This window comes from Stenella coeruleoalba (assembly GCF_951394435.1).
Source record: "Stenella coeruleoalba genome assembly, chromosome: X".
NCBI classification, from domain to species: domain Eukaryota; kingdom Metazoa; phylum Chordata; class Mammalia; order Artiodactyla; family Delphinidae; genus Stenella; species Stenella coeruleoalba.
This window is the reverse complement of record NC_137152.1, coordinates 93,481,515-93,503,759: the sequence shown is the minus strand read 5'-3', so window position 1 is coordinate 93,503,759 and position 22,245 is coordinate 93,481,515. Positions and strand designations below refer to the sequence as shown.

At 38.3% G+C, this 22,245-nt stretch overlaps 2 protein-coding genes across 7 annotated transcripts in view; one reads left to right on the top strand and one right to left on the bottom strand.

Moving 5' to 3' along the window:
• The window catches only part of LUZP4 (leucine zipper protein 4), a 96,654-nt gene extending 79,102 nt beyond the window's left edge, over window positions 1–17,552 (bottom strand). For 2 of the 3 annotated variants that reach the window (XM_079909660.1, XM_079909658.1), the window contains exon 1: window positions 17,428–17,552. The gene's annotated coding sequence lies outside the window, so the exon portion shown is untranslated. Of the gene's footprint in view, window positions 1–13,963; window positions 14,103–17,427 lie in introns of all 3 variants that reach the window. The other variant, XM_079909659.1, reaches the window with a different exon arrangement.
• Window positions 17,508–22,245, top strand: part of LRCH2 (leucine rich repeats and calponin homology domain containing 2) — a 102,963-nt gene continuing 98,225 nt past the window's right edge. For all 4 annotated transcript variants that reach the window (XM_079909656.1, XM_079909654.1, XM_079909657.1 and 1 more), the window contains exon 1: window positions 17,508–18,054. In XM_079909656.1, the coding sequence (XP_079765782.1) occupies window positions 17,634–18,054 (421 nt within the window). In that variant the 5' untranslated portion in view covers window positions 17,508–17,633. The remainder of the gene's footprint in view (window positions 18,055–22,245) is intronic.

The window sequence follows — 22,245 nt, the reverse complement described above, 5'->3', positions numbered from 1 at the left end:
GAGGCCAGGTTGAAGGAAGAGGGGAAGGAGGGGGGACAAAAGGGGTGGCCTTATGGACGTCTCCTGCCACCTGCAGATGCCCAGGTGTTATGGGACTTTTCCCTGGGCTTCCAGGAAGGGAGGACGGGAACTCGGCCCTACCAGAAACCAGAGACCAGATAACAGACCAGAACCAGAATTCAAGTTCTCTGCCCACTGGAGGTGATCAGGCTCCGACCCTCAGATCAGGCTGAGGCCCTTCAACCAGACTCCTGCATCCAGGACCAGGACAGAAGAAAAAAGATTAGGATAAGAGGGGCTGAAAAGAGGAAAGAGAGAGGGAAGGTGAAAGAGGTCAATAAAGTTCCCTACCCGGTTGGGGAACCCTGGCCAGTCGTCCACGTCAGAAGGAGACCAGGGATAAAAGGGTCCCAGTTGTGGCCACTGGGTCTGGTCTGTAGGTGGGAGAGCTTGTCCCCGAGTACTCCGAGTGGTGAGAATGTCAGTCATAGTGAAGAAGAGGCCCCACCAGAGTTGCCATTTGTTGCAAGAAGGGGGACCCCTTTCACAGCCCCAGAGCGGGCTCTTGTCTAACACTCGGAGATGAATTGTCCGAGGAGACACACGTGCTGACAAAGCAAGAGACTTTATTGGGAAGGGGCAAGAGAGGAGCACGGTAAGGGAACACAGGAGAACTCCCCTGCCACGTGGCTCGCAGTCTCAGGTTTTATGGTAGTGGGGTTAGTTTCCAGGTTCTCTCTGGCCAATCACTCTGACTCAGGGTCCTTCCTGGTGGCATGCACATCACTCAGCCAAGATGGGTTTCAGCGAGAAGGATTCTGGGAGGTCAGTAGGACATATGGACTGGAGTCTCCTTTGTCCTTTTTACCTTTCCCGAATTCTTCTGGTTGGTGGTGGCTTGTTAGTTCCACGTTCCTTACCAGGACCTCCTGTCGCAAGATAACTCATGCAAATGGTTACTGTGGTACCTCGCCAGGGTGGGCGGTTTCAGTCAGTGGTTCCCCTAACGTAACTGTACTTTTACCATTTACTCATGACACTATAAATTCCATGAAGACAGGGACACTGCTGCCTGTTGACCATTGTATCTCTACAACCTAGCACAGTGTTCAGCACATAGTAGTTGCTTATAAATGAATGCTAAATGAAGGAAATATCAAAGAGACCAGGAATATCAACTTTGGAGGCCATGACATAATTTTAATGATTTGAAGTGTTTTGTATAAATTCATCAAACGTATGAGCTAGAAGAGACTCAAGAAGTCACTTTGCTCAACTTCCTACTCAATGTGAGAATTCCTACTACATCATCCCTTAAAGAGAACTCTCTATCCTCTATATATGAACACTTCCAGGGGTAAAAATTCACTATTTTGCAGGACAGTTACTACTTCTATTGATGGCTATATCTAATTGCTTTAAAAATAACTTCCTTATATTTGGACTTTCCTACTATAGCTTTCATCCATAGTATAAGTTCTTCCTTCTTGAACATCACAAAACTAATCTTTTACTTTCTTGAGAAACTCAAATTTAATCTTTTCCTTTTCCTAGAAGAACCCTTACAAATAGTTGAAAGCCATTATTATGTACTTTGTAAATCACTAGTTCTCAAGCTTTAATACGCAAAATAATTGTCTAGGGAGCATGTTAAAAATCTATATCACCTAGTCCTATCCCCAGGGACTCTGATTCAATAGGTCTGGGATAGATCTTAGGAATCTGAAAATTTAACAAGCATCCCATATAATTTTGATGCAGATAGTCTACAGACTACTCATCAAGAAACACTGTCCAGGAAAATATATTTAAAACTTTTCCCAATGAATGGTGTTTGTAACACTTGATTTTCAAACTCACTGGACATTTCTGTTTATTCTCTTCAAGTGTAGCTCTCATGCTGGAACCAAATATTCAGTTGTATTTTGATTAACAAGAAGTAAAGTGAAGATAATATCTCCTTTAACCTGATTCATATACTTCTATTGAAATAGTACACAATTGTGTCACCAATTTTCAGTAGATGTGTCATATTATTGACTGTGACTCTGTTGTTAACTAAAACCTGCTAGGGCAGGAATGAATTACACGGAAAGGATGACCCAAAGTCACAGAAAAGAAAGAAAGAGGGAATGGGATAAGATGACAGTAGACGAAGGCATATCTTTAAGAGGGGTAGCAATATATAGTATTTCCACCAAAGGTGGCACACTGACTCCTCAAAAACTCCAGTTTCCCTCTCCGACAGCACATGAGATTTCCTACTGCCAGTCACGTATAAGAGCTGTTGCTCACTGTCACCTACTGATACTCTCTCTGAAGTCAGCAGATAAGCAGTCTGTTTTGCTCCTTATTAGAAAGCTGGTAGACCTGCTTAGCCTACAATAAGAATCAGCATTCTGTAATCAGAAGGAGTTGGACCTTGGCACACTTCTTTGGAAACATTTTTGATCTCTAACAGACTACTGAGGGTACCTTGGCATATTTGTTGAAGATTATCTAAAACTCTAAAAATAGCTATGAGCACAAGTCTCCCACATGCATACAATTTGAATAGGTCTGGCAAGATACTTTTAACCTCATAAAAGTGTCATATAATGTTATGAATTGGATTTACATGCTTCGATACACCCGGTGTACAGATTAGCACTTTCTGTTATGACACCCAGGCTCTGTGCCCTCTACTCCAAACAGCAGGAAAAATTTATGAGCCAGAAAACCTTTCTTGGAATCGGCCTTAGGGCAGTAAGCAGTGGAATTTAGTTGCTCACAAGGCTGGAGTCTGAGAATGTACCCAGGACTGAAAATAACAAATCGTTGAAACATGGCAACTTTGTGTTAAATGCAAGGATAGAGAGCCGATCCCAACTATGATGTGGAAAGAGGCGAGTTTAGAACATGATTCTGAGAAAAAAAGGATCATTCTATTACAGATGTTAAGATTAAATGATTTCAATTCTCATACACATATGTGTGTGCCTCAAAAGGTGTTGGGATCACACTCTTTTATGTGGTACCCAGGAGTCAAATATAAGGTGTTTATCCTAAGACTTATATGGTAGTCATCTTTGCATTTCTCTATTCTGGAATAAATATTTTTGAGTATCTACTATGTGCCAGAACACACATATGAATTTGACACAGTCCCTGCCTTTTAGGAGTTCACATCTGAGTGAAAGGAAACAAGACAAAAAGGTGATAATGTGTAATAACTAATATGATAGAGAGAAGCACAGAGTGCTTTGAGAACACAGTGAACTGGAGGGAAGGCAACAGATGAGAAGTTGAAGAAAAGCTTTTTGGAAAAGTGATGCCTAAACTGAATCCTGAAGGATGAGAAGAGTTACTCAGAGGAAAGAGTTTGGGGAGGTCATTTATGTCAAGAGGAACAGCATGGTGTATGGCAGGAAATGTAAATGATTTAGAATGGCTAGACTAGAGCATAAAGTAGAAAGCAAGTGAGTGGTGAGAGATGAGACTGGAGAAATAGGCAGGAACCAAATCATGAAAGGCCCTATATGCCATACTAAGGGAGCTGGACTTTCTTCTGTAGGCAGTAGGGAAGCTGGTAAGTGACCTTTTTTTTTTAATAAATTTATTTTATTTATTTATTTTTGGCTGCGTTGGGTCTTCGTTGCTGCGTGTGGCCTTTCTCTAGTTGCGGCAATCAGGGGCTACTCATTGTGGTGGCTTCTTCTGTTGCAGAGCTCGGGCTCTAGGTGCGTAGGCTTCAGTAGTTGTGGCACGTGGGCTCAGTAGTTGTGGCTCGCGGGCTCTAGAGCACAGGCTCAGTAGTTGTGGCGCACGGGCTTAGTTGCTCCGCAGCATGTGGGATCTTCCTGGACCAGGGCTTGAACCCGTGTCCCCTGCACTGGCAGGTGGATTCTTAACCACTGCGCCACCAGGGAAGCCCGTAAGTGACCATTTTTGATAAGTCACTCTGGCAGCAGTGTGGAGAATAGAAAGGACCAGAGGCAAGGCCAGAAGCAGGGAGACTAGTTAGGTAGCTGTTGTAACAGTCCAAGAGAGAGATGACTAGGGTCTGAACAAAGGGGATGCATCGGGGATTGCAGGAAAGAGATGGGCTTGAGTTTGAGACTGTCGAAGAAGAGTTTTGTTGTTGTTCTTGTTTTGTTTTGATCCAAGACTGAGTTTGACCTTGAGGTCAAAGTGGTTGATGTGGTGGTAGTAGAAAGAGGGTAATGGGATGGTGTGATGCAGCATCATTAAAGCTTATTTCAGATAAGATATTTGTTGAAAATTTCTTCTGAAAGTGTTATTTTCAAAAAATACTCTTTTCTGCTCAACTTTCAAGGTAACCATTTGCTGGAGATTGGATGCTTAGCCTGTTGGGGGTTAATAACTCATGTGGTTTATCCTGCTCTAGGCTAAATTGTGCAGTGGGAATAAAGAAAGTTAGGGTCAGAATGAGGGAGAGAGGCTCTGCCAGCTGTCTCTTTTTCCTCTCTCCCAAAGCACAAATACCCTCTAAGCAATCTCACAAAAAAAGAAGCTTTCTGTGCCAGAAATGTTTATTTTGCAAAGGAAGAGTCCAGAAGACCATATGGAATGCAACTGATGATAATATTCAGTTCAGAAGTGTACAAGAACAGTAAGAAGAAATAACTAGAATAAATAGTAAATTATTAGTGCATAATGCTGAATCACAGAGAATTAAGTTTAAAATACTAAACAAACTTTATAAAGATAAGGATTGATATATCCATTTAAAAATGAATCTTGTGTACAAAGAAAATCAGAATAAACTGTGTATCAGATTATGAAATAAGGTTATGATAGAACACAATTATACATTAATGAAAGTGAACTCAGAATTATTAATACTGAATAAATTAGTCCGGAAGAATTAGATGATATATTATGCTTGAATAAGAAGAGAAAAGATCCCAGGCTTAGATTACATAAATGTGACTATGTAATTATTCTTGAATATAGTTGTGAAAGGAGATGTAAACGTTAAATTAACTCTAGATATCAATCAAATGTCAAGGAATAGAACTAGTGATGTGAGGGAATAAAGGTCTAATATGTCTCCAAGTCCTGTTGAGTCCTCCTATAAAATCTCTCTTAAATTTGTCTCCTAAACATTTCTAATACCTCTACTTTAGTCTAACGTAACAGTTAATCTCCCCCACTCCAGTTGCCCTCTGCTTAAACTCATGGAATATATGATGATGCCAGATCCTCTCTGAGAAATTTATCTAATGAATCCAATCTAATCACTTCTTTCTGACTTCAAGACCAACCATAACCCAGTTCCATCTTACCTATGCAAGCTTATTTTCTATTCTCCCCAACATGCCCCCTTTGCTCTGGTCAGGCCACGCTGAATACTGTTCCTAAAACACCATGTGCTCATTTCTGTGTTTGTCCCTTCCTGAGATGTCTTATCCCTCTGCTCTGTCTAGGTCATCATTCTTCAAGGCTCAGATCAAGTTCCAACCCCTCCATAAAGATTTCCTTAACTCTATTCTCTGATTTCCCCGTACAAGTATAAATGGGATCACATATTCTCTAATTTAATTTTTATTTAACTATTTATTATATGCAAGTCTTTCTTCTACAACTACATTGCAAACTCATCGAGGGGATATAATTCACAATTACCTCAATTATCATTGGGGCTAGGCCATTTTTATTCTAACATTTTGGGCCATTTTGATACAGTAGATATTTGGACTCTAAGGACATGTTGATTTCCTAATTATGTACAAATATATATATATATATTTTTATAAACTAGTTCTTCCACAAGATGGACTATAATGCAGCCTTTTATTAATTAATTAATTTATTTTTGCTGTGTTGGGTCTTCGCTTCTGTGCGAGGGCTCTCCCCAGTTGTGGCAAGCGGGGTCCACTCTTCATCGCGATGCGCGGGCCTCTCACTATCACAGCCTCTCTTGTTGCGGAGCACAGGCTCCAGATGCGCAGGCTCAGCAGCTGTGGCTCACGGGCCTAGTTGCTCCGCGGCATGTGGGATCTTCCCAGACTAGGGCCCAAACCCGTGTCCCCTGCATTAGCAGGCAGATTCTCAACCACTGCGCCACCAGGGAAGCTCTGTACAAATATTTGATTCAGAATTACATTCCACTATTTTTGTCAAGAAAGCATATTAGGAGTAAACTCAGCTCATCCAATTTACTTCTTTGATCAATTTATATTAACTGCTATCAAAGCCTTTAAATATTTTTTGCATTAATTTTTATTTTACTGAAATTTTAATCTTAAAAAATCTTTTCCATGTTCATTTTACAATGAATAATTTGTCAATTTTAACATTTTTATAGAGGTTTAATTGACATACAAAAAACTGCACATATGGAAAGTGTCAATTTGATAAATTTTGGCATATATATATACCCATGCAACCATCACCACGATTAAGATAGTGAATACACCTATCATCTCCAAGAGTTTTCTTGTGCCCCTTTGTGATTTCTCTTCCCATGCTCCCAACCTCTACATGCCCCCAGGAAACCACTAATCTGGTTTCTGTCCATATAGATTAGTTTGCACTTTTTGAGTTTTATGTAAATGGAATCATACATTATGTACTCTTTTTTTTCTGGCTTTTTTCATTCAGCATATTTATTCTGAGATTCATCCACATTGTTATGTTGTATCAATAGTTCATTCTGTTTATAACTAAAAGGTATTCCATTGTATGGACATAATCCAATTTGTTTGTCCATTCTCCTATTGATGTACATTTGGGTTGTTTTCAGTTTTTGGCTACTCCAAATAAATATTCTATTAACATTCATGTGTAAGTCTTTGTACATATATGAGCTTTCTTTTCTCTTGAGTAAATACCTAGGAGTGGAATAGCTGAATCATATGGTAGGTGTATGTTGAACACTTCAAGAAATTGCCATACTGTTTCCAAAGTGGTTTTACCATTTTTACATTTCCAACAGCAGAGTATGAGGGTTCCAGTTTTTCCACATCCTTGTCAACACTTGGTATGGTTAATTTTTTTTTTAATATTAACAATTCTAATAGATGTGTAGTAGTGTCTCATAGTTTTATTTTTCATTCAGTAATGACTAATGATGTTGAACATCTTTTCATGTGCTTGTTGGCCATCCAGATATTTTCTTTGGTGAAGTGTTCAAATCTTTTGCTCATTTTTTTTGGATGTTTGCTTTCTTTTTATTACTTAGGACTCTTATTACCCTGGAGAGTTATATACATGGTGTAAATGCAAGTCTTTATCTTACATATGGTTTGAAAATATTTTCTCTCATTCTGTGGTTTGTCTTTTCATTCCATTAACAGTGTCTTTCAAATAGCAAAGGTTTATAATTTTGATGAAGTCCAATTTATCATTTTTTTCTTTTATGGATTGTGCTATTGGTGTCATATTTGAGAAATCTTTGTCTAAATCAAAGCCAGAAATATTTCCTCCTATGTTTTAAGTTTTAGGTTTTGCATAAGTCTATGACATACTACTGGTAAATTTTTATATGTGATGTGAGGTATGGATCCAACTTTGTATTTTTTTTTTTCTTTTGTGGTGCGCGGGCCTCTCACTGCTGTGGCCTCTCCCGTTGCGGAGCACAGACTCCGGACGCGCAGGCTCAGCGGCCATGGCTCACGGGCCTAGCCGCTCTGCGGCATGTGGGATCTTCCCAGACCGGGGCACGAACCCATGTCCCCTGCATCGGCAGGCGGACTCTCAACCACTGCGCCACCAGGGAAGCCCCCAACTTTGTATTTTTGCATATGGATATTCAATTGTGCTAGCAGTATTTGTTGAAATTGTCTTTTTTCCACTGACTTGTCTTTACACATTTGTCAAAAGTCATTTGTCCATAAGTAGGAGTTTATTTCTGGATTTTCTATTCTGTGCTATTGATCTATTTCTCTATCTTCACACCAGTACCACACTGTCTTGATTAGTGTAGCTTTGTAGTAAGTCTTGAGTTTTCATAGTCTTAGTCTTCCAACTTTGTTTTCTTTTTCCAACTTTTTCCACTCTTCTAGATGTTTTGCATTTTCACATGCAAAAAAAAAAACTAGCTTGTCAATTTCTCCAAAAAAGACCTGCTGAGGCTTTGGGGAAAACTGGCATCATAACGATATTGTCTTCCAGCCCATGAAGATGATATATCTCTCCATTTATTTATGTCTTATTTAATTTCTTTTAGCAATGGTCTGTAGTTTTCAGTGTACAGGTCTTCACATCTTTATCAGATTTTCTATCCTGCAACTTTGCCAAACTCACTTATTTGTTCTTGTAGCGTTATTATAGATTCCATTTATTTTCTACACAGATGATCATATCTGTGAATAAAGACTCCTTTCCAATCTGGATCCTTGCCTGCCTGCCTGCTTCCCTTCCTCCTTCCTTCCCCACTTCCCTCCCACCCTCCTAGCTCCCCCTTCCCTCTTTTCTCTCCTTTCTCTCTCTTTCTTTCTTTCTTTCTCTCTTGCCTTCTCATTTTGTCTGGAAACTTTAGTAAAATGTTCAATGAATTAGTGAGAGTGGACACCCTTGTCTTGTTCCTGATCTTAGAGAGAAAGTATTCAGTCCTCCACCATCAGGATTATTGTTAGCTGTAGGTGTTTCATAGATACTCTTTTTTCTAGCTGAAGAAGTTTCTGGAAACTCTCTCAAAGCACTAAGATTGGGCATTTGCAGGTCTTACTTCTTTTGTGTCTCATACCCCAGTTATTACTGTTTTTGTTGACTGATATTCAGTGTTTTGAAAGCCATAGTTCTATATACATTGTCCAAATTTTTGGTTGTTTCAGGTGGGAGGGTAAGTCTGGTTCCTTCAGGCCACGTTGGCCTAAAGTAGAAGAACCAACATTCTCTTTTGTGTCATATATAATATAGTAATGATATTTAAGAACTGAACGTCCTTAATACTGGCAAAAATATTCTTACTTAAGTAATTCCCTGGTGATCCCATGATTAGGACTCTGTGCTTTCACTGTTGAGGGTGCGGGTTCAATCGCTGGTCTGGGAACTAAGATTCCACAAGCTTTGTGGTGCAGCCAAAAAAAAAATTCTTACTTATATTATTACTGACAGTGTAAATTAGTACAAACCTTTTGGGAAGCAATTGGCAATGTTTATTAAGAGAATTAAGATATTTCTACCCTATGATTGAATACATGAATTTCTTGGAATTTAATATAAGGAAATAATAAATAAGAAAAGTGTTTTATTAATAATAATATTAATAGAAAGCTTATGTATAATAAAGGAATATTGGTAAGAATCTAATTATCCCATAACAGATGTACATATCAAGTAGTATGTGGTTATATAATATAGAGTACTATATAATATATAGTATACAGTTATAATATCTGTAAAGAGTATGTAATGATAAAAATGCTTATATGATTTTATAAAATAAATAAATGTTATAAATATTTATAAATGAAATAAATAATGAATAAAATAAAAATTTGTGCTAGTAGGAAAGCCTGGAAACAAATACGTAAAAATCTTATCACTAAATACATCCCTTTGGCTGTCTTTGTGAATTGGGACTATGGGTAAATTTTCATAATGAGAAAAAAACCTTTAAAAATGCCATTGTAATAATTTGGGTTTACGGTATTTTGAAAAAGAAGCCAGTAAATATAAGTCCATATAAGAAAATAGGCCATCATCAAAAAGTCTACAAATAATAAATGCTGGAGAGGGTGTGGAGAAAAGGGAACCCTCCTACGCTGTTGGTAGGAATGTAAATTGGTGCAGTCACTATAGAAAACAGTATGGATGTTCCTTAAGAAACCAAAAATAGAGTTCATATGATCCAGCAATCCCACTCCTGGGCATATATCTGGACAAAACTATAATTGGAAAAGATACATACACCCCAATGTTCATAGAAGCACTATTTACAATAGCCAAAACATGGAAGAAATGTAAATGTCCATCGACAGATGAATAAAGAAGATGTGGTATATATATATATATATATATATATATATATATATATATATATATATATGATGGAATATTACTCCGCCATAAAAAAGAATGAAATAATGACATTTGCAGCAACATGGGTGAACTTAGAAATTATCATACTAAGTGAAGTAAGTCAGAGAAAGATAAATGATATGATATCACTTGTATGCGGAATCTAAAAAAATGATACAAATGAAGTTATTTACAAAACAGAAATAGACTCACAGGCATAGAAAACAACTTTATGGTTACCAAAGGGGAAAGGGAAGGGGGATGGATAAATTAGGAGTTTGGGATTAACAGATACACACTAGTATATACAAAATAGTTAAACAGTAAGGACCTACTGTATAGCACAGGGAACTATATTCAATATCTTGTATAATGGAAAAGAGTCTGAAAAAGAATATATATATATACATATGTATGTATATGTATAAAACTCAATCACTTTGCTGTACACCTGAAACATTGTAAATCAACTATACTCCAATTAAAAAAAAAGTAGGTTGATTTGAAAGTCGATGAAAGGTGTTAATGAATAAATTTAATGATTTTATGTAAGCTAAACAGGCAGCACTTAGCAACTGGTAATCACTGTTTTATGGAGATAGTTTAGAGGGAGTTAGCAGCTAAGAATTTTTGGACTGAGAAAAGATACTAAGTCAGATAGATTACTGCCAGAAGTTACAGTGATTAAGAGCCTTGGTTTAGCACTCAGGCATACTTCTATTCAAATTTTTACTGTGCCATTTCTCAACTGAGACCTTGAACAAGTTACTTAATTTCTCTGGACCATAGTTTCCTCACAAATAAAATGGGGATAATAATAATGTCCGCTGCACAGGACTCTTGTGCAATTAAGAGAGATAATTTACCTTTCACTGCTAGATATTATTAGCCAGTGGAGTATGTTAATGATAACGATAATGACAATGATACCAGCTAAAGTTCTTTAAGTTCTTACTATGTACTAGACATGTATTAAGTAATTCTAATCCTCACAATATCCCTATAAGGTAGGTAGTATTATCCCTATTTTTCAGATGAGAAAATGGAGGCACAAAGAAGCTAAGGTACTTGCCCAAGGCCACATAATTATTAAGTGGTAGAGGGGTGGAAGCAGAAAATCCAGTTAGGAGGCTACTGTAGTAGTCCAGAGAAAATAGTGACTTGAGTTAAGGTTATGGCAGTGGAGACGATGCTAGTAGTCAAACAGTACGGTGTGTTTATATCTTTGGTTTTGGCAACTTATCAAAAGTCTACTGCCTATGACCAGTAGGAGAAGTCATAGCCAGCTAAGGAAATTTTAAAGTTCTCTGGAGCTTTATGTATGTGTCCTGGAAAAAAAGGATTTATTCTAAGTAGAGGTACGTATTTAAGATGATTTTATTAAGGAGTGTTTAAGAAATACAAAATGGAAGAACTGGATGAAGTTATCAAGGATAACCTAATTGTTTACTAATTAGTACCTTAGAATTATCTACTCCATTATTTAATGACTACGGTTAGCTGTTTTTTTTTTTTTTTTTTTTTTTTTTGCGGTACGCGGGCCTCTCACTGTTGTGGCCTCTCCTGTTGCGGAGCACAGGCTCCGGACGCACAGGCTCAGCGGCCATGGCTCACAGGCCCAGCCGCTCTGCGGCATGTGGGATCTTCCCAGACCGGGGCACGAACCCGTGTGCCCTGCATCGGCAGGCGGACCCTCAACCACTGCGCCACCAGGGAAGCCCTGGTTAGCTGTTTTAATAAAGAGACTTTTAAAACCACAAAAGAGTGGCAAAGTATGTTAGTTTCCTACATTAATATGCCTGTTAATGCCTGGAAGTGTGAAACATGAGGTCATCTCAACCAATATATTTTCTCCTACTTTGTGGAATCATACCATAATTGTAGACAAAGTACTTAAGCAGATGTAAATATCTTCTTGAGGGTCAGCATTGCCAACCTAAACTTATAATGTAAGTGGATGTTGAAATTTCTGACTGCCTCACCAAAGCAAAACACATCTAAAATATCCTGCAATATTTGATCACACTCTCTTGTTTAGGGAACAGAGCTTTGACCCTTCCTTCTGACAACTCACAAATAGGCTAACTGGGGTCATGTTCATGACCATGGTTAAGAAGAAATAGTCTTGTTGCCACACAGAGAGAAGCATTGGATTTTAGGGTCACATGTGATCCAGTTATCACTTGAGAGCTTCAGGTTTACAGATTCAGTCTTTAAAAGATTTCATCATCAATCAAAAAAAACCCTTATAATCTGGGTACACTGCCACCAGGCTCAGAGTCATTTCAATCACAGTCCCACAGAGATTTACATCATACGTTTATTTGATTGAGAGAAACAAAAACCCATAAACCTGTAACAACCACACTTTGCCATATATAGTGATGAAGATTTGAAGCAAAATTTAAGCAAAAATTAAGGAAAACAAATATAGACTTTGGTAGATGCCCAACTTGATTCTTCATCATTTCATTCCAACCTCCGTTTTAGACACAGATTTTGGTCCAAATGTTTCTATTTCATTCCGTTTAAGGAAATACAGAATCTAAACCGTTTTGGGATTTATCTTTTCTCCTGGGGTTTTAATCTATCTTGATACGGTAATTCCTTTAACAGGCTTTACTGAAATGCCATTAACATTGGATTTTTTTTTTTTCTCTCACAGGTATAGCCTGCTTAGAGGTAACACGATAGTTGCCTAGGTTTTCCTTTTAGGAATTTGGATTTTGCTTGAAAAGGCCCTATTTGATCATTTTCTCTCACATACTGCAAGAAGAGGAAAATAATTATTGTAAGACAAGCTTGCCCAAAAGGCATATGGCATGTTTCCATGTTTACCTATAAAGAGGAGACTTTCCAATGTAATACTAAAGAAGACTAAAAACTCTTCCTCAACCTTATATTTTCTAACTGGACGTAACAGGTTTAATAATTTTATGTCATGTTTTATTTACTTTCCTTTGGCCAAGGTAAACTAAGCAAAATTCAGCAATCTGTATCTTTTACATACTACTGTAATAAAAACTCTTCAGGACTTTTAACAGACCTGTGTTGCTTACACAAAGCAAAACATCTAAGATATATTTTTTAAGAAGGATTTGGAACAGATATTTAAATGGATTTCATGATATCAGGTAAACATACTAGAAACACAGAGGTCAAAAGCTGGGATTGCATTAGAGACAGTAAGCAAGAATTGGAATCAAGTTACTGGATCATATAGTGAAAACACAAGAGTTAGGAGAGGCAGAAACATGGGGTGAGTCAATAAGGATGTAAGTTCAAGAGCAGCACAGAGGAAAATGTCTATTAGTGCTGGTAGCACAATAGTACAGAGGAATTTAAGAACTGCTATGCTGATAATTCATGGTTCACTCAGCTCAGTGTTCTATCGGTAAAGTGAACCTAGAAAAAACAAACTGTTATAATATACTATGTGTTTTATGTAAATATCTCATGTAATCCTCACTACAATCTTATGAGATAGCTAATAATGTTATGATCCCTTGGTTATAGATGAGAAATCTGAGAGTTTGAGAGCTTTAACGACCTATCTTGCATCTTGTAAGTATCATAGCAGGGATTCTAACCAAGAGAGAACATAATAGTGCTTATTGTCATCAACATTGAAGATTAGGCATGTAATAGCTTCTTTTAAGTAATAGTTATCATTCATACATTTGTCCAAATCCCTCTTGAGTTAATAAATATTAACTTTGGGATTAATGAGTTTGTTAGGATTGGTTAAAGCAATGCAAAGGGGGAATTCCCTGGTGGTCCAATAGTTAGGACTCCATGCTTCCACTGCCGGGGCCTGGGTTTGATCACTGGGTGTGGCCTAAAAAAAGAAAAAAGAAAAAAAAAGACAGGGGAAGGAGGATCAGGGATGTCATATATAGTGTGCTATAAATTATGCTAAAATAAGTTAATATATACTACTCTGAAGGTTCCATGCCAGAACAGGGATTTTGGAAGGGACTGAAGATCAAGTTACCAGAGAGATGAAGGCCAAGTAAATTTCTCCTTCCATCATTTCTCTAATCATTTTAGGTGTACTTCTTAGGGCTTTCTCTAATTCAGGACTTGTGCTGAGAGTGGAGTGAGCAGAACTTCACATCACATTCCAGCAGCAGCTGTGGAATAGTTCAGTAAGATGTAAATTAATATTTTTCAGGGTTTCTGGTATATGTCTTGATGATACTCAACATTTCATTGTCCCCCCCCTCCACACCCCCGAGGTTAGTATTTAACTAATGTGAAATACTGATGCTTTCAGGAAACAAACTGCAGAGACTCCCATGGCTTTTTTCCTGGATCCTGCTCAGGATTAAAAAAAAATTCATATTATAGTTTGATCTAGTTAATCCCCAAGTTCGTTGCCTTGTTCTAGATTCTGAGATAAAACATATCTCACTTTTGATTTATTTATAGGCTGGCAAGAACATCCTGTAGTCTATCCCAATAATCTTGATCTCTAATAGAAGAATTTGGAGCTTTGGACTGTGACTTTACTTCTCTATATTATTTAAAAATGTTGAGTAGGGGCTTTCCTGGTGGCGCAGTGGTTGAGAGTCCGCCTGCCGATGCAGGGGACGTGGGTTTGTGCCCCGGTCCGGGAAGATCCCACATGCCGCGGGGCGGCTAGGTCCGTGAGCCATGGCCGCTGAGCTTGCGCGTCCAGAGCCTGTGCTCCGCAACGGGAGAAGCCACAACAGTGAGAGGCCCGCGTACCGCAAAAAAAAAAAAAAAATGTTGAGTAACTACCAATTTGCTTGGGATAGCACTGACTATAAACTGACCTGGAATTTCAGAAGTCCCCTCTAGAGTTCTCTTGAATACAAATCACGTTTGTAGTTGGCCAATGCTTTATTTAATAGAGGCTGAATATTTTGTTCAAAACCCCTTGTTTTCCTTCTATAATCTTTGATACATGTCATCTAGTCCTGGTGATTTGTCAACATTCAATTTTTAAGTTTGGCTTGGATAATTCTGAGTATTGTCTGTAATTTAACCAATTACCAATGTGTTCACATAGAGAATAACATCAAAGTGGTAATCACTGTAAAAATATCCTCTCGTATAGACTGAAACAAAAAATTTATGCAATATGTCAAATATCTTTCTGCCCACAATTACCAAGGAATTAACTGATTTCTTCCTTGGCTTTCTCCATTTTGTATATTTTTTATTATTTTATTTTCTTTCATGAGGGATTCACGGGTGTAGTAGAGAAATTAACATTTATTGAGCACCTAATTCTATACTGTTACTTGCACAGAGAATAGTTCCTTGCACAGAGTAATCACTCAATAAATGTTTACTAAATGAATGAATGCCAGGTATTGCAGTGTCACTTTACGTATGTGATCGTATTTATTCTTACAACAATCCTATGTGAGGTATATGCTATTTTTCTTCATCCATAAAATGGAAGAATAATAGTACCTATTTTACAGGATTGTTATGAAGATTGAATGACTTTATATAAAGCAATTAGAACAGTTCCTGGTAAATAGTAAGCACTATTTATATATTATTATTATTATTATTATAAGTATGATTGTTATTTTCCAGTGTTCCCTATGAGGAAACTGAAGTACAGAGATTTTAGGTCACTTTTCTGAGTATTACACTGGCAGTTAAAGGGTTGGAACAAATTTCTAAATTTCATGCTCTTTCTTCTAAACCTTTTACCTCCTGCTAAATTAATTAAACAAGAAGACCATTAGACTGAGATGGCTCTAATGCCATGGTGGCCTACATAAGCAAACCAAAATCTAAGCCTATAAAAGCCTCAAGGTTAGGAAATCAAAATTCTAAGGACAACCAATCACAAATAGCCAACTAGGCTTTAAGCTACAGCCAATCAAATAATTTCTTTTTTTTGCTTCCTCACTTTCTTTATATAAGTCTTTCCCTTGGCTCCTGTTGGTGAGTACTCTTAACCACTTCCTGTTTGGTACTGCCCAATTCCAATAGATAAATGCTCAAACTCTTAAAATTTTAATATGCCTCAGTTTATCTTTTAACACTCCTTATGGCCTTGGTGTTCTTGTCAAAGAGCTCTAGAATGTGTTATTTTGTCAGATTTTCATGTATATCTAACCTATTTTGTAGGCTTCCTATTTTTCCTACTTAGATTATCTTTTAAATTCTTTGAAAGATTACTTTCCTTCTTAAATTTGGTTGTACATGGCCTTTTTCACTTGACAGGTGTCCTGATCCAGAGGACATACTTTTCCTGGAGTCCAATACGTTGTTTTAAATAATTACTAAATTTTTTACTGGCTAGTTATTAAACATTCTTTTCCTAATCTTTTCTCTACCTAATAAATTTAGTTTCCCTTTCCACCCCTCTTGAATTGAGAACTTCTGGAAGTTCTCAATTAATACCTGATTTGATTTGCGATGTAAGAAAGATGAGATATAAGGTACAACTTTCTCTTCTGACACCAGTGGGTTTAAATAATTTGATTTCACTTGCTAATTCATTGTGGAGGTCTGATTCTCAGTTCTGTTCCTTCTGTGGGTCATGCATATGGCAAATGTAATTTCTTGCAACATAATTATCTCAGTTAACCTATACGGCTACAAAGCATTTTAGACAAGTTGTAATTCTTTCCCGTACTTTTTTTCCAAAGCAGAATTTTTTGTGGAGCTTTCTCCAAGAAAATGAGACAGATTGCTTAAACTGAAATGGATGTAAAAGAGATGCGCAGGATATTCAAATTAATGATAACTGAATATGACCAAGCATTCTGATAGTTTTCTTGTGTAACTTTTCTATTAGTGAAAAACATTTGAATAACTCTGAGTGGGAGTGGAGGGATGGCAGTGGCCTGTGTGGTTGCGTTCATGTTCTAAGAATGAACTCCTAAAATGCAAGATTGATTAGCTTCATATCCACAGTGTTAAATCTTCAGAATTCTACCTAAAACCAAAACCTGTATTTCAAAAATAAACTTTAAGGCGTTTGATGATCAAAGAGTTTTACATCAGCCATGCTGACATGATGAGAAGAAACTCGAGATATTTTGGAGATCTTGGCACAACTTCAAAGACTTAGAGGACAGAATGCCGAGAACTTTTCCAAGTTTTGGAAGGCAGCAGTTTGGCTGAGACCCACACGCACTGAAACGAGAGGCTTCCTTGAAAACACTTTAAAAGTCTTTTCCTATTTTGGAATTCTGAATTATGGCAAAATTCATATAGGCTTAAAACTCAATTCTGCACCCATTTTCCTCCCCAAAGTTTCTCTCCGTGTTAACACTGCTAAAGGATTCCTAAGGCATTTGCCGTAAGCATTTCAGTCAGGTCCCTGATAGTCCTTCTAAACGCTGTTTCAAAATATTCTGAAATGAATCCCTTTCATCTCTATCTAATATATTTACCTTTGTTTTGCAGACGCAAAAGGTGAAGCAACACGGAGATTTGGGGGCATATCGCCAAATGACTTACAGTCAAGCTGGTGTCGCTTCGCAAGATTTTGGTACCCAAAGCAGCGGAACCGGGATTCAGCATCCTTCCTCTGATCACACGTTTCTTAAAGCAAGCATTCTGCGCGTTTGAACAGCGCCTCTTCATCCCCAACACCTCCTCCCAGCCCGCCCCCTAGTTCCTTCCCACCCTCTACCTCGCCCCCCCACCCCGCCCCCAGCCTGCGCATGCGTCCTAAGAACCCCCTACACTCGCGGCACAAGCTGAGAGTATTGTCGGGGGCTATTCTCTCTCCCAGGAACATGGCGGCGAGTCAGGGAGGTGGTGGTAACAGTGGGGGCGGCGGTTGTGGTGGAGGTGGAAGTAGCGGTGGCTGTGGCGCGGCCGGAGGGGGAGGTGGCGGAGCCGGAGTGGGAGGCGGCGGCGGCGGGACCCTGGTGGTGCCCATCCCGGTACCGACTCTTTTCGGTCAGCCGTTCCCCAACGGGCCGCAGTGGAACCCGGGGAGCCTACAGCCTCAACACACCGTGAGGAGCCTGGACCGGGCCCTGGAGGAGGCGGGCAACTCCGGCATCCTGAGCCTCAGTGGTAGGAAACTCCGAGACTTCCCGGGCAGCGGCTACGACCTGACGGACACCACCCAAGCAGGTGACAGGACGGGGAGGGGGAGGGGAAGCTGGGCTGAGAAGGAGGAGGTGGGGGGAGTGGGTGGCTGCGTGGCTGCGTTGTTGGACTCTGCTGGTCTGGGCGGGTGCGCGGGGGCGGCGAGACTGACAAAGTCAGAGCAGCCAGTTCTGAATGTGAGGGGAAGAGCAGGGAAAGGTGGGGGCGGGGGCGGGAATGCTGACTGAAGGGTGTATGGAAATCGGGTGGGATGTGAGGGGTGAAAGAGCATTATTGTTAAAGCGAGTTTCCCCAGTAAGGGAGGTATTGACACCTTCCTGAATGCACTGCTAACTCTCGTGGATGTTCCCATCTTTCCCGGAGGAAAAAAAGGCAATACATAACATCATAATCTATACATATTCTTTAAAGCCATACGTGCCTGCAAGAATGGTATATCCCTTTTCCTAGTACAGCAGCAGTATTGCCACGGTTTTTCTGTGTTTTTATTTTGTGTGTGTTTTAATCATCCTAGAATATTCTTGCCTTCTTGTCACATATGCCTTTAAAGACTGAGATTTGTCATTTTCCTGGTGTTGAGATAGTGGTGGTTAAATTAGTATTTGCTGCAGTGGAAAATTAAATCATCAATCACTTATGTGTCTGGTTTACTAGGGGAAAGAGTCCTTGTTCTGAGTTATGTTGGAGTCTTAATTTTTATTGCAGATATAACCAGAAATTTTAAGGGCATTTTTGAGAAACAAAATGAACTCCATTCTTCTTGGAGTTGTGGGTTAATGGTTTATCATTTTGGACAAGAAGTTGGCTATTGTAATGTTCTTCATATACTCTCTGGTACTCTTTGTTGTGGATGGCATTTTTTGTTATGAACACACTCTCTTTCCCCTCTGCCTTATAAGCCAATGCCGATTATTTTAGGTGTGTTTTGGTTTGATGAAGGATTTTTTACTTTTTGTAATCTTTAAATTTGTTATTTATGTGTCTGTTTTTATTTGCTTTGCTGAAAGAAATCATGGACAGATTGATTTTAATAGATTTAGTGATTTTGAAGCAATATAGTAAGTAAATTCACTCATAATGAGAAGCAATAAAAGACCTCTTATTTTCAGAATAACACTGTTTCATTGTATTACGTTTCTAGATATTAGATCAAGGTGTGTGTTTGGGTGAGGGTGGGGAGAGGAGGAAAACCTAAAATTGAAGCCTTCTACCCAATTATTCTCTTAGGAATTATCCTAAGAACTAGAAATGTGTAATTGATCAGTGATTTTGTATTTTGGAAAGCATGTTTGAGTATTTACTCCTTCACTCTGAACAAACAATATGTTCACATATTCATGATACATTGGCAAGATATTATACTACTTGGTATGTTCTTCAAAGGCATGAAGAAAAATGGTTTCAGACTGCATCATTATAGAGATATGTTGTTTTACTTGTTACCTATAAAAGATTTCTTTATCTATAGGACAAAGTTGAAGCATCCTCTCTTGGCATTCAGGGCTTTCACTGCCTGGCTCCAATTTATTATTGCAACCGTAACTCTTCAAATGCTCCTACATAGAACCCTCTGTTCCAACTAGGTCAGCTCTCTGTCCCTCAAATATAGTTTATGAATATTTGCCTTATCTTTGTAGAAGGTCATCCACATGCACGAGATTTCCTTCTTTTCTCCACCTATTTAATTTTGTTCAAGCTCCAGCTTTTCCAAGATGCTGTCTCCAACTCCCTTAGTCCACAGTAGTCTCCTGTTTCTTTGAATTCCTGTGGTACTTATAGTCTTTACCACTTACCTGCTAGTGCTGGCTTTATTTTCTTTTTATGTTTTGCTTTCCCTGAGAAGATGGAGAGCTCCTTAAAGGCAGGGAAAGAGTCATATACTTGTTCAGTTTTCTCATTATATATTGCTTATATTGTACTTAATAATATTTTTCATAAATATGAATATCATCTTATGTGGTTATAACCACTGGCTTTTAAGGCTTCAGTTTGTTTTCTGAGGCAAGTTTTAACACAAACCAGAACCATATTTGTTCTTGGTAAAATTCATTCATCATAAACTTTATCAGTGCCTACAGTAACAGAGGACTTTTTGAGATAATTCCACCGCATTTTACTTTTTTAAAAATTGAATATATGTTCCTTGTGGGAACACTTCAAAATTTAAATGAGAAATCTGTGAGTGACTCATTTGCCATTCATTTTTGACCAAATTCAGCCATGAACTAGTTAGGGACAATAATCTTATATGTAAAGAGACTAGTATCCATTATATATAAATGGAACTGAAGACAAACAGAGCACGTTTGAGATTATACATACATGCCGTACATACATACACATATACATACAGACATACAAATATGTATATACAGTATATTCTCTGCTTGATGAAAACAGTTCTGTTTGTTGATATTGTTATACTTAAAATGACTCTCAGTGGGATACTGTTTCAGTACCAAATTGATTAGACAGCAGTGGTTTATTGGGTTGGGTAGAAATTGAAAGAAGGGAAAATAGGTAGAAAGCTATTTGTTAATCTAGGTGTGAGGTGGTGAGAACCTAGGTTGAAACAAAATTGGATTAGAAGGGGAAATTGATAAATTTCAAAGGAAGGGAGAGGGCTTTTCACATTATTTTGCTGTTCCTTACATATACATAAGATGAAATAGACCTGTGGTTTACCATCTTGCCTGCATGTTAAAATCACAAGGGAGTGTGTTTTATTTTTTAAACCTATGCCTGGGCCCCACCCTAGACCAATTTAATCAGTCTCAGGGGCAAAGAGAGGGTTTTTTTGTTTGTTGGTTTGTTTTGTTTTTTAAGAATTCCCAGGTGATTCTAATGTGCAGTCAGGGTTGGGAAACTCTAAAATAGCTCAGTTTTTAGGCACTCAAGATATATTTATTGTTTGAGTGAATGAGAACATTGATAAAAGTTTGGTGACTAACCTAAAGCTACTTGTCAAGAGGGTCAAAACCAAAGCTAGGAACCAAGTGTTCACGTTCTAGTTCAGTATTCTTTTTGATAGACTTGAGTAAAGCAGACCCATTTTTTTCATCATATTATGTCTGTAGTGACTAGAAACTTACCAGGAAACTATAATTTCTCCAGTTCCCTACTGTTGGATAAATTTGCGTTAAGAAAAGAATGCCCCTAGAATATGTAGCAGCAAAATCTTGTTTTGTCTATTAATAGTCTTCCTGTGAGGGAAAGTGGATAATAGGTTGCTGATGGCAAAGTTTATCTTTGGTACCTTTTTATTTCTCTTTGTATTTCTGGTGTCTGTTCTTCTTCACCTGTCCCCTCTCTCCTGCCGCCCTCCTTATTTCTTTTTCCGTCTTCAACCTCACTCCTCTTCCTTTGCTGGGATGGAGCTCAACGCTAAATAATTATGGCAGCCTTTCCAGGCAATTAACATTTAAAAGGGAGAGTTTGCCAATTTACTTGAATCTCCATTTGGTGGTTTGTGCTTGTGACCTTTTTTGAATTGATATGCCTTGCAGATACTTTTTTTTTTTTTTTGGCCACGCGGCATGTGGGATCTTAGTTCCCGTGGAGTCTTAACCACTGGACGGCCAGGGAAGTCCCTCCAGATACTTCTTGATTAAAATCCTCACCCATATAAAAACATAAAAATAGGGATCAGAAAGTTGGTTACCCATTTCAGGAAAGTAGCTAACTCTGGTTGTAATGTCTTATCTTTGCTGGTCTGTGGGTAGATTTGGCAAGACAAAGGGAAATTGCCTAGAACTTTAAAAAGTCTGTCTGGATACTGTGATAATTTGTTGACTTTAAGAGAGCTTGGAAGTGATTTTAACGGCTACCCAAACAAATCCTGAAACTTTTCATATTTGACTTTGTCACCAGTGCTACAAATAAGTCTCAGTCTACTTGCAGCTGCTCCCTCTGCTTCTTCATACTTCTTTATGTCCATAAACAATAGGTCTGTGAAACAGATTTAGGAATTCTTTACATACATCAGATTGTGCTGTGTCCTGGTTAATCACGTGTTTTCCTGTAAACCTGGAGTCAACTCTAGTATTTCCTACATGTGCTGGTTCACCTCTTCAACTGTGGGGCATGGTGCATTGTATCGGCTTGTAAAATGGAGCCAGTTAAACTGTGCAGCATCTGATTTTGTAACATAGGTGAAGGCCATCTTAGTGCATTCAGTGGAATAACCTTGTGATTTTGTGGCCTGATTCAAATATC